Source organism: Clinocottus analis, unplaced genomic scaffold (assembly GCF_023055335.1).
Source record: "Clinocottus analis isolate CAN_PGR_092001 unplaced genomic scaffold, fCliAna1.0.p SCAF_3, whole genome shotgun sequence".
In the NCBI taxonomy this organism is placed as follows: Eukaryota; Metazoa; Chordata; class Actinopteri; order Perciformes; family Cottidae; genus Clinocottus; species Clinocottus analis.
Window position 1 is genome coordinate 20,605,018 of NW_027176042.1, and position 16,567 is coordinate 20,621,584.

A 16,567-nucleotide genomic window follows, 5' to 3' on the forward strand; every position below is an offset into this window, starting at 1 on the left:
GAAACACTGATGAGAAGCTTCATTCAATTGTGGCTCATTGAAGTCTGAGCGACTCCTCGACACGTCGGATGCCGAGGTGGGAACGAGAGAAAGAGGCTCTGAAGACAGTCAAACGGAGCACAAAGACGGGAGGTGTTTGATTCCTCGGCTTTGTCGACTGCCGCTGAATGAGCAAATGAGCACATGAAAAGTTGAGGATTTAGAATTAAGCCCCAACTTTAGAGACATCGAGTGGTGGAAGGAGTATTCAGATCCTTCACCCGAGTCCAAATAATAATACCACTCTATGAAAATACTGCAAGGAAAAGTCCTGGACTCAAACTATGACTGAAGTGAAAGTATTACAAACATGTACGAAGAAAAATAACTCATCATGCAGAAAAACGGTCAGTGTTGAACTATTTTACATAATGTTTTTGGGATTAACAGGAAATGTTGCGTTTTTACTTTTAAGGTTGACTAAATTTGAACTCCTTTGGGTTTAAACCACAGCAATGACTGTTGTTATTGCCTTAGTTTAAGAAGTAGGATAATGTACTGCATGAAGGAACACAGCAGAAAAACATAGAGAAATCACATTGGAAAATCAACAAATGTGCCGATACATCTTTTGAGTAAAGAGTAAAAAGTGAAATAATTGTCTCTGAGGTGGAGTAGAATCCTAAAATTACATCAAATGAAAATACTCGAGTAAAGTAAAAGTACCTAGTCTGTGTACTGTACAGCATTCGAGTAAATGTACTTAAATACAAAGGCTCCGGGGAAAGCACACGGATAATCCCAGACTACTGAAAATATCTCAGCGGAGCGAATGCTTCCGTCAGATTACGTTTCATCTTTTCTAAAAGGTTATCTGTCATGAGCGAGCTTACTGTGTCCCCTGTTGAGACCCTGACAGCCCACTGAGCTTTCACAGATAAATGCTTTTGTGAGCATGCCAGGTGTATGGCCACTGTGAGAGCCTTTGGTTTAAAAAAAAAAAGAAAAGCTCTCTGACATTTGACCTTTATCAACAGTTTCATTCCACATGCGACCTAAGACACAATGCATTAGCTATGGACAGAGTCTGACGGTCCTCCTGAGCGCTGTGCAGCTCTGCAGAGGAAGACATGTGAATTATTTTTAGCATATGTCCACTAAAACTGCTGACAAACAGAAATGCATAACAATAGATTATTGCTGGCTCAGCCTCAAGTATGATTCATCACAATAACAAAACAAAGAAAGACCTATTTTACAGGCAGACTCGCGATTGCGATTTGTTTGAGGAAAAAAAAAAAGGGACGATTGCTCGTGGTCACTGGTGCATCACATACGAACACCACAACACACAGGGAAATAGTTTCTTCGAAAATATAATTCACTATCCAGCAAATCCAGAATCAGCAGTTAAGTTGTTTTATGTACACGTTCAATATCATGAAGCGTGCTGATGCAATTGCATGGCGTGCCGTGTAACACGGCCTCATACTCCTGACTAGCAAAGCCATGTTGAGTGTCCGGTGCAGTAACACACGTTCACATGAGCTGTGTACACTGGCTGCTGTTGTGCGCATGCGCTGAATAAACACTCGGTGAGTTTCCAGAGCAAAGAGACGATGGTTGTCTGTCATTTTTCTCCCGTGAATGCTAGCTGCTAGGAGCTACTAGCTAACCACTTTGGTGACTGTAATGACGGCGATAGCTGCAGGAATGTCGAACGCTGCAGTAAAGAATACTTCTCACGAGTTTAGCGAAATGGTTCGGTCGCCGCAAGTTTACAGATTTACGTAAGTGCTTAAACTTAACGTTTTTTTTCTTTTTTTAAGCCATTGGTATCTTCACACAAGGGTTGCGGTATTTTAGCAATTTAAATAAAGTTTATAAACCACGTGGTTGCAGAGATAATTAAGTTTCCGTTTTTAAAAACAAGTTTTTGTTGTTGTGAAAACCAGGCTGGGGGAGAATGGGGCTTAGCTTATAGCGATAATCAATCTTTTTTTTTTTTTTGCAATATCTTGATTTAGTTGTCCAAAGCTCCAAACATTCCTTGCAGAAGAAATCCAACATCCGTGCTGAAAGGGAGTAATAAAAGCTGCCATGTTTTCCCAGAGTGGTTGCATTTTAAACTAAAAACTCTGAACTCGTGCCAGCTTCAATCGTGTAAAAAACAAATGATATATAGATTAAATGAAACATTTCATACTGAGTACGCCAATTAAAAAATAAGCTTTGTTGACAGTTATATAAAGCTCATTTATCTCGACGCAGACTACCAGAAACAGAAGTTTTGTCTGTTTTACAACTGATCAGGAGAACCAGTGAACCCAACGGGCTCCATGTTGTGAACAACAGCCCAGCGGTTGTTTTCCTCACGTACGCGATTGGATTCCCAGCAGCTCAGCTGGGGAAGAAGCAGGTTACGAGCATCTGAATGGTTGTTGTTGAAGAAGAGTATTTACTTGTTCTACCTGATTTACTCAGAGGCTTTACTTTGATGTGAACCAATATTGAGCATCATGTGGAAGAAAACTTCCCTTATACTCTGTGTGTATCTATTTATATGTATGTATATCTCAAAACACTGATTTTTGTAGCCTTTAAAGTCACCATTTTAATAGTTTTAAGGAAATACCTTCTTTCACTTCTCAGATATGAATTAAACATTGAATTGACATTTTACTAATGCAACAAGTAGATATTAGAATGACAAATTAGCTTGAAGAGCAGGAGTTCAAATGAATAATTTATCTGTACAAACACTGCATACTCAAGTTCTCTGAGAGGGGATTTTAATTGTCTCAAAATGCTTCAGTGTCTATAGAATGAAACTAAGGACCAATGCTCTTCTCTGTCAAAGCAGTTCATTATTAATGCGTCAGTCGTGAATGTGCTCTTGACTGACAGCTGGTGTAACCTATGGCGACATTGAGGAAATGGAAAATGGGTCAAGCAACAGAATGAAGTTGATGTCGTCGACAGAGATGGCTGATTGATGATGATGCAACAAATAAATAAAAAGTATGTTTATGGGATTATGTTGTACTGATATTGCAATTGTGATATGATTTCCATTATTGGAGGGAATCATTCAATCAAACATATTTAAATGACTAAGTTGTGATTTTTGCCAGGATCTGCCCCAAATAAAGATGATTTTTTTTACATTTGAAGCATGTGATGTGTAGGCCAGAATACCTATATTTAAATTGAAATAGTATTTTGCAAGCTAAACTGATGGTGAATGTGATACATGCTTAACCCACAGAGGTCTGAGGTCACGCTCATATCTCACTGAGTGGATCATCTGCGATGACGTGAGAGCAGGACAAGGAAGCTGAACGTCTACTGATTCCGCCAGAGTTGAAACTATACCTCTGTACTGTTTAATCGCGAAGACAGTAATATTCATAAAACGTCAATGTCTGTGCGACGCGGCGCCGTGCCACTCGATTCGGGCGAGCTAACAAGAGCATGCTAGCATTTTCCTTGTGAGCATGTTAGCGTGCATATCGCTCTGCCTAAGTGCAGCAGTGGCTGCAGACTCTGAGTCTGGTTTTCCCAGAACGGTAAAACATTTAAGAGCTGCATTTGAGCTGTACATTAACTGTGTCACTAATGTATTACCGCAAACTAAACTGACCTGAGTGCGTTCAAAGGCTTACGCAACAATCCCTCTCCAGTTGAGACAAACATGCACTCCAGTATCCATGAATGTGACTGACCTGCAAAGTTCAGATGGCGGATGTTCTTCAGCAGGTGAGTGCCGTTGATGTGATCCATTTTGGCGCAGAGGCCCACCTTCCCCGGGCAGAGCTCCTGGTGCATCTTGTGCAGGGCATGAGCCATGGCGTAGACGGCATCGATAACAAACTGCACTTTTCCTTCCTGCTCATAGTTGGAGTCCTTTCCAATCCGCTCCTGATCTGCAAGACACGGAAAGTTGTACGTCAATACGCCGCAATGAGTGCCATTTTTGCAAAATTGCCCGCCCGCACGCAGTTAAATGGTGGGTAAGTTCTCCTGTGCGGTCACTCCTTCAGCTCATAGTTAAACATGTCAAGTGAGAGGTTGAGTCTCACATTTGTATCCGCCTAGTTCAACAATCCGGAGGGAGATTGTAAAGGATTTCACGAGTGTGTTTGAAATACTCGGTGGGTAATTCTCTCAGCCACATCATGCAATCAAGAAGAAATGTGTTCACTCAAGGACTGGAGTGGGTTCCATGAACGGGTACAGCTTAAAGAATTATCTACTCGCGAGTTTGTCTCTGACCCTCGTTTGAAGTGGGCTGGTGATGAATAGCAAATTTAGTGCTTGTCCCAGACAACTAATATCCATAATGGTAGCGAAAAAAACATTTTTGCAGCGATCCATTTTGGAACTCAATTACAGAAGAACTTGAAGATACTCCTGGTGTAAAATCGATCTTTTTTCGACACGTCGCGTCACACCCACTTTGGAGAGCAGCTCAGGTCGGACCGGACCTTTTAAATGGAGGGTGTGGCGTCGGTCCAAAAGCCGCGCCGGAGGAAGAAATACATTGCTCCTCGGTGAGTCTTATTCTTTCTACGCTGAATGGGTCTTGCCTCTCGCAATTAGGTGGAAGGTAAATATCTGGACCGCTGCAGAGGACCAAATCAATTCCAATATCTGAAGTGCAAGGTTTTCTCCTCCGGGAAATCTCATCAGTCAAAAAACAAAAAGTCTTTCTCGTCTCTCCGGCAGGAATACATGGATTTCCCTCCGAGCGAGTCTGTACACATTAGGACTCGGACCTACGTGTCCATTCCATTAGCTGTTACTCGCAGTATATGCCTCATGCCATTTTCCATTAGCAACTTTAAAAAAAAAACAGATATATGTTCCATTATGATCGAATCCTGACCTGCTTGACTGAGTGTCCGACTGTGAATTAAGTCGGAGGAAACGGAGACCCAGGAAATGGAGACATCCATTCACAGGACGGGGATAATCCCCTCATAGGCTCAATGTAATAACTCGTGATAGGAGTTTATTAATCCCGGCCCAGGGCGTTCCATAGGTTTTTGTGATTGTTAATTGCTATGAGGCGGTGGGGGGAGATACAACATGCCAATCCCAACTTCTCCTTTCTCCTCTCAGGTCTCAAATCGGAAAGCCGTCTCCGTGCAACTCCGCTTCACGTGCAGGAGAGATTAAAAAAAAAGCAGGTGTGTTCGGTTGAGATTAATAGTAGACTAATTACCAGGGATGAGCTGATGATGGAGCCGCACATATTTATATACATGCCAAATGGATGTATTAATTAGGCTTTGCAAGTTAATAAGCGCACAGTGGGGGATGTGCTGGTGTCATTTCTAAAATAAATGTGGGTGCAAAATTACCTGATGGCGTGTGGAGACGTTTTTCATCAAATTTAGCACATGAATGTGAAATAACGCCCGATGTGGTAAATACGATATCTCAACCGCTATGAGATGGCTTGCCATGAAATGTGGTACAGATATCTACGGTGTCCAGAGGAGGAATCCAACTGTGTTCAAAGTTGTTTATAATTTTGGTTTGACATCATAAATCCGCACGTCAAACCAGAGAGCTTTTCCAAATTGACACTATACAACATACAAAGCACAGTTACTTGGCATAGGACAACGTCGTATATCTGAAACAAGTAAATAAACAACCAGTTTAAACAACTCGTTAAAAATGTAAGTTTTTTCTTCTTTTTCGGGGGGATATTGTGAAAATAAACAGGGAACAAATTGACATGGGCTTCATCAGGGACTGTAGAAACCATGTAAGGAATCCATGGATGTAAAGTATAAGAATTAAGTTTCTCAATTTAGAAGTTATGAACCAAAATGTGTTGATTTAATCAGAGGTGTAGTTTCTCGGGATGCACGCGACATTTTCAGTCCGAATTATGAAACCTGGGCTTCGGGTATGGACCGATGCCGAGGAGATCTAATGTCAGTGTTAAATGAATAAGCTGTACGGTGTGGAAGGGCCCGGGATCACTCTCATGTCAGGCGTGACAAAATATAACAAATAAATGCAGACATACTGTAGATGTACTGAATTGTCATGGATTAAAATAGTGGTACCTGATACCAGATGGCATCGCTGCATCTCTAGCGTCTAATCAGACTTTTGAGTTGATGATTTTCCTTCCTTAATAAAGCAAATATATATGTTCAACCATGAAAGGTTTCAGACACAAGAGCACTTTATGTTGCAGAGGTAAAATAATAACAGCAGCAAACAGACAATTTAGCTTTGATGTTGGGACTAATAACCCAAAATGCAAGATGTACATTTGGTGCAATCATACTGTTATTTTTTATCTGCGAGTGACATATTGGACTACCTCGATAGCAAAAGGAAAAGTAGCATGTCACAGCAAAATAAAGTGAAACCTGGGAATAAAATGGATGTGAAGGAATGATTCTTGTTGAATAAAACATATACAGATAAAAAAAAACTTTGTAAATATTGTCAATACATGTTTAACCGGCTTGTTTAATCAGGATCACAGTTAATTGTATTCATAATGTCACTGTGACATTAGGTGTTTTATTTAATTGGCTGATGATATATTGGGTGCGTACTTGGAAATCCTCACATTTTCTGGTTGAGGAGCTTTCACAAATGATTAAATGTGCATATATGTTAACAGCATGATGCACCGCCAGTGTAGTGACCCACGCCGATGCATACGTTCATCTTCCCTCACGCCTCTGGTGAGGTTTCAGGCATGTCGGCTGTAGCGATGCATTACCAGACATTTCATGACAGATCGCTCGTTCTTCATGCAACATCTGTCCTCTTCAGGTGCAAGCAATTTTCCAACAAACAAAAAAAAAAGCCCCTTCAATCTGAAAGAGTGCCAGCCCCCAAATCAGCAAAGGTCTCCTTCTGTTCGCCATCTTTCATTCACTACAATCTCCGACTCTTGCTTCAGACCAGAGGGGCTTTAATGCCCCCGATTATCTCGTGTGCTTTTGAAATGCATGAATTATTGTCGGAGGTTACGGCTCAGTAATTAAGGGCCACAGGGCATTGATTGGACAGAGATTGTCACAGTTTGGCCTACATGCTTATGCCATTGGGAATCTTTTGCGAGCCAGAATGAGAGAGAGTGATATTTCTCTTGCAGGCTTGGCAGGCCACCCACACTAACTTTGTATTGTCTCTTCTCCATAAGACCATTTCCCTTCTCCCCCCCCCCCCCCCCCCCTCTCCGTCTCACTCTCTAGCTCCCTACTCGTTGGCATTTTTGGCTCTTTCACACACATTTTTTTTTTACAGGCGGGCGTTTTGCTTTCAGAGAAATCCATTAAGATTAAGCAGAAGTAAATGTGAAGCAACGTGTGGGTGTCTTCCACTCTGAGGTGTCACACAAGACATTTGTGTGACTTTGTGACAGTGTGTGTGGGCTGAGACCTTTGACCGGTTTTTCATCTCGCGATTGGCCAGAAGCCATCCAGTTCTCTCCTGCCAAAACATTTGGGCTGCCTCTTAAATTAATCTGACACATGGCGCTGTGTGCCGCGCTTATTTATTTCATTACTGGGTTCATCTTACAATTTGACTTTATATCTTGGTATTACTGAATCGACAGCTAAAGCTGCAATTTAGGTTTTAGGGTTTACAGTTGTTTGCATTATTGAAATATCTGTAAAAGAGGTTTTAAATTAAAAGGATATTTACTTTGACTATGAAATATTAAAAAACAAACAGTGAAAGACGTCAATCACAGATTCCTAGATCCGAAAATAATGTCTTCATGTTACTTGTTTTTCTCCCAATAATAAAGCCAAAGATATTACAGCCACACGGATCTGAAACAGGAAGCAGCGATGGTCATGTGAGAAGGAATCAGCAAATATTTGCCTTTTTTTCTTCATGAATCACAAACAAATATGTTATTATCAAAGCTGATCATGTAACTGACCAATCGATTGGACTTGAACTATAGGTTAAAAATGTCAAAATTGGGATTTTAAAAGTGCATTTTACCTTTAAAATATGATGAAACACAACATTTGTGTCTTATAGTGTGACTGTTTCAAAGTCACAAGTGTTCTAACTCGCTGAACATTTGACTTCTACCTGGTATCCAGCGGTACATTACGCCTCCAGGAAAGAGTCGAGATATTGTCCTCAAACACCTCCTATGCTGTATTTATTTTAATCATACAAAAAAAAAAAATAATGGGCCCCATCTCTAACCAAAATGCATGCTGGGAAAGGCTCCAGCTTCCTGCAACCATGAACAGGATAAGCGGTTTAAAAAATAGATGCTTGGATGAAAAGGCAAAGCACACGCTCGCTCTATCTGCATTGCTGTGTTTCCTGCTGTGCCCACATCATTAATATGCAAGAGAAATAAGGAGCCTATGAGCCGGTCTCATACCTTACCTCACAGCCTTTCCACACTAATCAATGTCAGCGTTACATCTCCTTCATTCCCATATAAAAGACAAGTCTCCCTTTCCCCCCCTCTCCCCCCCTCACAAGTCCTTCATGCCCTCCTTATCCTTTGATCGCGCTGAGCCGCCGAACCCTCTCAGGACGCCGATGACTCTGCGGCACGCCCCATGCGGCGCTCTCACAGCCGCCTCGGAGACGTTACCCAGTGTCACACTTTAACCTCAAACAAATGCCGCGAGACTCTCTCTCTCTCTCTCTCTCTCTCTCTGTCTCTCTCTCCCCTCCACGAAGCAGAGCCCACGGATACGCTCGGCGCTTACATGTCTGTAACGAGGAAGGCATGTCGTGGAGCTACCGGCTGCGTCGCACGCGTACCTACCGCGGTCGCCTTCCCGCTCAAGCGAGAGTGTTCACCATGTTCGGAGTCATGAAATGAACCCCTGCACCGAGGGGTTGTAATGAGTAAATTATGGAGAGGACGCGCACATTTGGAGTAGGGAAGTGCGTCAACTCGTGTAATCATTAAAGGATCATTTACTTTTACATTAACGTTGACTGGGTTGTGGATGTCTTACAGCACTAGTGATCACTTCAGTCAATTATTTGGTCCAGTGCTCGAGATTTAGGTGGCGTGTGTCTCATAATTAGTTCATTCGACAGTGTGAACGACGTGTTCTTTTTCCCACTTTTGCAGTTTCATTCTTTGGTATTTGGTTGTTGTGTTTTAATGCTTCTCGTCTTGTTTGCAAACCCGCAGGAAAAATCCAACTCCAGTGAACAGCCTCACCTTTTGAAGCAGCTCATCTTCATTATGAAGGATGGGTCTGGTGATATTTCATACTTCTCTCTCCTGTTATTAAAGACCTTAGCTTGTTTTCTATAATATGTTTAATGGTCTCTAAATGTCCTTTAGGTACCATTGTTGGCGTTACTTCCTCCATCCTGTGACACCTGCACTCTGCATTAGTGCATTTGCAGGTGTTGCGCTTCATATGACGTTTTATTTCGCTTGTCAAATATTGCAGTGTTATGTGAATATGAGGTGTTGACATTAAACAAGTAATAACCTGTCGCTGTGACGTCATAATGAGCTTATCAGATTGTCCGGCTGCAGTAAGACGGCACAGAAGGCGCTGGTAGTAAATGCACGGCCCGCCACTGGTTTAAAGCCTTTTGTAGCTTCAGACTGAGCGGCGCAAAGTCTGATTTAATAGCCTGAAGCATCCGTTTGAGGCTGAAGGAATGCAACAATCCGGAGATGTGGCGGTACTGTAGAAAGAAGAGAGCTTATGTCCTTATCTCAGCCGTTTGAGGCTCGTGGCTTGAGGCTACATTAGCCGCTACGAGCGGAACTCACCTGAGCATCTGTGACGGTGTTTGTCTCGGTCTTTTCATGAGATCTGTTGACAGTAGGAAGAATAGACAACATCCCCAGACGTATCCTTTAAAAACCTGGCGGGTTGTGCGTTAGCCAATTCACTGTAAAAACTTCACTTTTTGTATAAGCTGAAAGGGATACTTGTAAATATTCCAGCAACCCCTCTATATGAGGACTCCGGGGACAGATGCATGAAACTCTTTTTTTTAAAACTCCCAGAACAAAAGCGTGTACGTGCACAATGGAAACACGCCGTCTTTAAGCCAAATCTAAACCCCTGCGCGCACACCTCCTTATGCTCCGAAAATGTAAACACGCGTTTGCAGCGTTATCCAGAGTGTCGATCAGTCGGCACGTTCCTGAACCGTCCCCGGCGCTCCCCGAGGAGCTGGTCCACGTTCTCGCCAGCGCTCTCGCTGGCGAGCTAACCGGGGGGTCACTCGTTTCCAATCTCAAGACTAACTCGTCCATCAGTATTAGCTTTTCCGTCCGAGCGTTTCCCTGCAGTGTTTCTCTCAGCGTCGGGACTGTGAAGACGTTGCCAGCAGTTGGTTTTGAAGCTCACCTCCTGAGTAAAAGTTGGAGTTTCTCTCTAGTGCATTTAGTGAGTCTGTACCGGTTTCCTGCAGAACTGTTTTTAGTCGTTTACCGTTTTGCCAAGATCTTCCTTTGTTAAATCAAGGCTATAAATAAAAAAAGCAACGAGACCCTTTTGAGTTTTGAGCCTCTAGACAAAACTCCTTATCTCTTCATAGTGGACTTTATTTATTACAGACACCAATACAGAGAATATATAAGTGTGATGATCACTCCTACAAGAACACATAATAGATATTAACCTATCTATTAAAACTGTGTGTACATGCTGTATGTATGCACGTCAAAATCACTGTTTTATATGGCAACATCCACGCAGCCTTTGAGTTTTAATGCACAGTAGGAAGGGAAATAGTTGCTTCTTCTTGGTGTATTTCATTTTACTACATTGTAAAAAGCAATATATTAACATATAGTCTTCAGGAAGCTTGACTGAGAAAAGTTTGAGAGATAAACAATCAGGTGGAAATGTGCGATGGAATGAAACTTCCGTGAATTAACTACCTGACAAATCAACGTTTTCATCACACATATTTATAAATAAAATGCTTGAGTTTCAGTATTTCCATGAAGCAGTGCTGCTTACTGATTGGTCTGTTGCCATCACACAGAGTTAACCATCAACGGTGCGGCAGGAACTCGGAGAGCGAACACATTACTGTCGGCTTGTGGCATCTACATCTCATCACCCAATAATAATGACCAGCCATTACTGCCGCATACCACGTTATAAGGTAATGGAAGTCATGATGGAAGTAATGTATGAACACATTTCCTCTTACGTTTCTTCGAATACACAATTAGTTTTATATTTTGTTCCTACATCAGCCTCTGATTTATGATCAAGTGGGACTCATCATTCTGCACCCTGTGGGTAACATTTGGTGCATCTGGAGTTGACTATTGTTCCTCCTCACAGAAAATTAAGAAACAAAATTGGAGACAATGGAAGAGACTGCTGCTGCCGCATGAGGCTCGTAATACACTCAGCTGCTAGTTTATTACTTTATCAAGCTAGCGAAAACATCTGGAGTGCAATACATATAACAAGAGGTCGATTGATTGTGGATTTTTTTTAAAGCAGATATAAAAGCAAATCTTTATAGCAGGAAAAGGCCAATTTATGAGCTGATCCGCCCTTTATGACTTATTACAGACTGTACAAACTGGGAAACTGACTGAACAACCCAAAGAAGTCACCAGGAAGGTCGTTACTTTGATTCCCTGGAGTGTGTGTGTGTGTGTGTGTGTGTGTGTGTGTGTGTGTGTGTGTGTGTGACTTCAACCTAAAGACACATTATTCAGCTGGATGAGAGATTTAAAATGAAGTATGAGTGTGAGACTTTGATGAGTTTGCAACTACGTCCTCAATGAAGTACTGCTCTATCTGACGCGTCTCCCTCCGCTTCTCTCTGTGTCCGCCGCACATGACGATGTTGTGAAACAATACCGTTTTTCGTTATCTTTACTTGTGGCACGTGACTGGATGGAGCCTCGAGGACTGAGCTCAGTGCGGCGCTGGCACTTTGGGAAGCAAGCGTCAGTGATAAAAGGTAAAAGACAGACGTCTCTGATACAAACAGGTAGCTCAGAAACTTGGAGAATCAAATTACTCAGCTTTAAGTTCTGTCGTCCAGGTCGCCTGCTGAAGTTAAAAACCTCTGGACTCTGAAGAAGCGACACTGTAGATGTGTGTGCCTCTGGTTTGTGTCTCCGCTTGTACTCCAACACGAGCGTGGAGACTCGAGTGTCGACGGACATTTAGCTTCTCATTCAGCGGAAAAGCAGGTGGGTAAAATATGTATTAAACCAGCGGGTACACTCACTGTCCTAGCTAGTATGTATGTGTGTGTGTGTGTGGTGGAATTATTGTCAGTAACGACAACTGAGAGTTTAGCTTCATGCATGTACGTCTTATTGGTTTCAATGCTTCCAGGTAGTGTATGCACGTCTCGACATGAACCATACACATTCTCAAGAGTCTATACATGAACCTTCTGGGTCACATGAGTATTATCTAATGTCCGAGGTCTTAATTAGAAATGTAAAGTAACCTTCATTGTTAACTTTGTGCTACTGGAGCGTTGTTCTCGTGACACATACTGAACACCTTGCACAGGTTTTATTCTACATGTGGTTTTGTAATTTCTGTTCCACATTTTCTTTCATTTCCTTTAAATGTGAGGTGTCAGATGTCATAGATGTCATTGTTCTAGCTGTGAGGTGACATTGTTGAGCTGCATTGTTAAATTGTGAGTGGATTTTTTTTACTTTTATCATTAGCAAGCACCAAGGTTTGTTTTACAAATGTAAAAACAGAACAAAGCAGAAAATGTATTCTTTAAAGTTTCCCTCTGTGAAGCTAATGCGCTAACACGCTGCTCACATTAGCTACCCTGCAGGCTTCAAGTTGTTCATCATCCTGTACTGTTCAGTACTTTTTAGGCGTAAAATGTAATTAGTTGCTGATTAATATGGTCGACTAGTTGTTTCAACCAGCTCAATATATCTGTATGCTTATAGGCACAAATTAAGAAGCAAAAAGATGTCTGGCCCTGCTAAATAATATGATCAGGAATATCTTGAAAGTATAATTATCGTGTAATCAGCATGTTTCTCACATCGTGGCACCCAAATGATTATCATTACACATATTAAGTTAGAGTTATTATTGTGAAGCATCCTTTATATTGATCATTGTTAGTGTAGGAAAAAGTAACAGAGTTTTACCTCAGAACAGGGATGCTTCTGCCCCCAGGCAACTTTTTTTGTCTCCCTCATTTTTTAAATATATGTTGTACTACCTAATTGGGGATTAAATCTTCATATAATGCGCCGTCTTTTTCCTCAAGACAGATTGTGCTCTCCACAGCTGTACAACGTATGGCACGGAGCCTGAAGCTTTAACCGTGCAGCCCAGCTGAGCCAGTCGCTTGTTATGGCCATGTGGGTAAACCCACTAGACTCAGCAGAAACACAGCGCAGCACTGAAATGAGCTGCGAGTTTAAATATTGAATCTAAAAGGTGCTTTTGAACTTTATAGGTGTGCAATGCTGTCATAACACATCCAGAGCCAAATGTGTCCCTTAAGACATCAGGCGAATGTTTTCACGGCGGTTAAAAGTTGGAACACAAAGAGCGTGAGACAAGCTTTTTTACACCACAGGAGGAGAGTTTCTTACTTGTGCACTTCTTCAGCCCGGACCCTTTCTTCACGGCGTGGCGGCTGAGTTTGCAGCTGAAGTTGTTCTCCCAGAACTCGGCGAACCAGATATTCCTTCTGTTGTTCTCCAGCGTTCGGCTGACGAAGTAGCGATCAAACCCTGGACACATCGTTTCATTGTCACAGACCATAGTGTGCATCGGCGCAAAAAAAACAAAACAACGCCGTCGGTACAGTTTGAGAGCCGACGGCTGCGACGGCGCAATTGATTCAATATTAAACGTCGCGTTCAATTTAATGTGTAGCTCTGCTTGACAGAAATGTTAAACTTTTCATGATCACATCATCAATGGTTAAGCATTAGAAATATGTTTTTGTCCGCTTCTGCAAACAGACACGGCCCTGCGTCACATGAAAAGAACATCTTCCCTGAAATATCCACATGGTTTTATTATCGGATGCATGCACAGAGCACAATGCGCTTCTCTGTACCTTTGATGGACAGCCGCTTGGGCAGGATGGTGACGGCTCCCTCTGCCATCTCCTCCTGGTGCACAACCGGAGAGATCTTTGAGCCCCAGCTGTCCGACCCCACCCAGATGAAATGACCCGTCTGGTTGGCCTTTTTAGCTGCGTGAAGCAGCTGCCTGCGAAAGGTGAGGAAACAGATGTTGCCGCGGATAAGGTCAGCATTCCCCGGCCGGCTCGGCTTTGATTTTGTTTTGCAATTGGTTACACGGCGGTCCGGGCGTCGCCGGCCGAACCGCCGTTGCTCTGATGTCGTTAATCTTCAAGGGAGTGTTGTGCAGCTATTACCAGGACCTACCTGATATCATCTTCGTTGGCGAAAAGTATGACGACTCTTGCGTTTGGGTTTTCTCGGAGGCGTCGGATGATCTTGTCGAACTCTCCCTGCTTGGGCTCCCGGGGAATCTTGACAGACTGGGAGATGCACACACCACCTAAACACACACACACACACACACACACAGAAATGAAAGTTAACATGAATTAAACATGAAAAATGTCACATTTGAATTCAACAAAAATGTAATTGGGTCGTAAATAAACAACGAGGTAGTGAAATCGAGGGCTTTAAGTTGTCACTTTTCCAGGTTGTGCTTAAAAAATTGGCTTCTGAAAGAAAGAAACAGCTCTGTAAGAGTTTCTTAATACAAGGCATTTTCTTTATCTACAGTTTAGCAGTTGATGTAATTATGTGTTATAGTGTGTATGCATATTATTTATTATTTATATACAGAGCATCATACATTCCTGTACATTCCCATGTGGATTCATCTCATACTTTCCTGCTACTTTTAACGGGACTCATTCACATTTTAACTGTATGTGTCATGTTTCTTACTTTTCCCATGATTCCAATCAATGCCATTGTATTTTTCTGTTGTAAAATATATCTACATATAGAGTTATTCACGTTCCTACAATAGGGAATGTTATGGAAGCCCATTTCCCCCCCAAAAAGTCATAATTGTGACACAAAGAAAACAAAATATCATAATTATGACAAAAAAGTACGACAAAAAAGTATGACAAAAAAAGATATGATAAAAAAATATGACAAAAAGTTGACAAAAAAAAATCTGACAGAAAAAAAGTAAAATAAAGTTTTAAAAAAGAAAAAGACATGATGAAGTAAAAAGTCAAAATTATGAGATAGAAAGTTTTTGTGTCATAATTATGCCTTTTTTTCATACTTTTTATTTTTAATTTTTTTTGTCATCATGATTATAATTATGTTTTTGTTTTTTTGGCGGAAATGGGCTTCCATAGCATGTCCTGTTATTGACAAAGGAACAACAGGCCTCACAAGTCTTTTCATTCAAACATTTACAAATGCTGTGTTTGCTAACTATGTGCGACTTCAAAGAGCAGGTAAATGTTTTGTCATGCATGAAGCTGTTAATGAGAGCAGAACGTGTGTGGCGCCATGTCGACAGTGATGACTGGCATGCAGCGTTTACTGACTGTTCACCGCGCTACACCGGCACACAGAGCATTTAGGCAAGACTGTGAATGCTCTTGGCCTGAATCCCCGCTCAGACCCGTAATACAGCACACTCACAATATGACCAAGACTTAAGAGTCCTCGCAAAAGCAAACTGAAAAGTACCCGACCCCCCAAAAAAAACAAACAAAAAAAAAAAGGCTGTCGGGATGTGTTTTGTGCAGTCGCAGCAATGTTTCCACTGCTTCTCCAACAGGATTTCTTAGGGGAGATTTAGAGTGCCTCAGTGTGGCGTGTTTGTCTGACGGATTGCTTCTTAGCATCCTGCAGCTCTCAGGACAGTGGGGACACGACCGAGACAACGTCTTAGTACATCCTGTACGCTCGCTGTGGAGCTTATATATATATACCAATATATATATGTACCATAGATGCGTCCTGTGTGGAAGATGGTGACCGGAGTCAGGGAAGCTGAACTATGTAATTAATTCTTTGCCAAAGTGAGTTTGTATTTGTCATGTGAAAGATTAGCTCTCCAGCCCGACACGTTGTCCCCCTGAAAGCCATCACAGGAAACAACCACGGAAATGATTGTACAATTACCTGCAAATTAATTAAAGCAACACCTCCCTCTCCATCAGCGCGAGTCATGTCGACGACGTGACGCGTGAAGCTCCCGCAGATAAAAATAAATAAATACAACAGCGCAGAGCCATTGTTATATTAGTGGTTGTAGATTATTGTCCCGTGTGCGTGACCTGCATGGTGGTGGAGGTGGTGGTGGTGGTCTAGACTCCCTCGGGCCCGGCTCAGCGAGTGGACAGCCAAATCCAGATTTAGCTGTCTGAAAAAGTTTCGAGGTTTTTGAGACAGTGTTGGATGAAACTCTCCGGTTCTTTCACAGCTGTCACCAAAACCTCGTTAAGTTTGAGAAGGTCGGACAGAATTTCTGACCTTGTTTCTCAGACAAGCAATGGTTTTAAATTTTGCGAGCAAAAGAAGAGGAAAACTGCAGCAATCTCTGCAATGAGAGCTGCGTGGAGACACGCATTGAGAATGATTCGC

At 42.1% G+C, this 16,567-nt stretch overlaps 1 protein-coding gene across 1 annotated transcript in view; it reads right to left on the minus strand.

The window, feature by feature from the left end:
- LOC137795910 (metabotropic glutamate receptor 4-like) overlaps positions 1-16,567 on the minus strand; it is a 152,272-nt gene that overhangs the window by 17,978 nt on the left and 117,727 nt on the right. The window contains exons 4-7 of the mRNA XM_068593475.1: positions 14,360-14,495; positions 14,026-14,180; positions 13,553-13,693; positions 3,705-3,905 (exon numbers count right to left, since the gene is read on the minus strand). Of these exons, the coding sequence (XP_068449576.1) occupies positions 3,705-3,905; positions 13,553-13,693; positions 14,026-14,180; positions 14,360-14,495 (633 nt within the window). The remainder of the gene's footprint in view (positions 1-3,704; positions 3,906-13,552; positions 13,694-14,025; positions 14,181-14,359; positions 14,496-16,567) is intronic.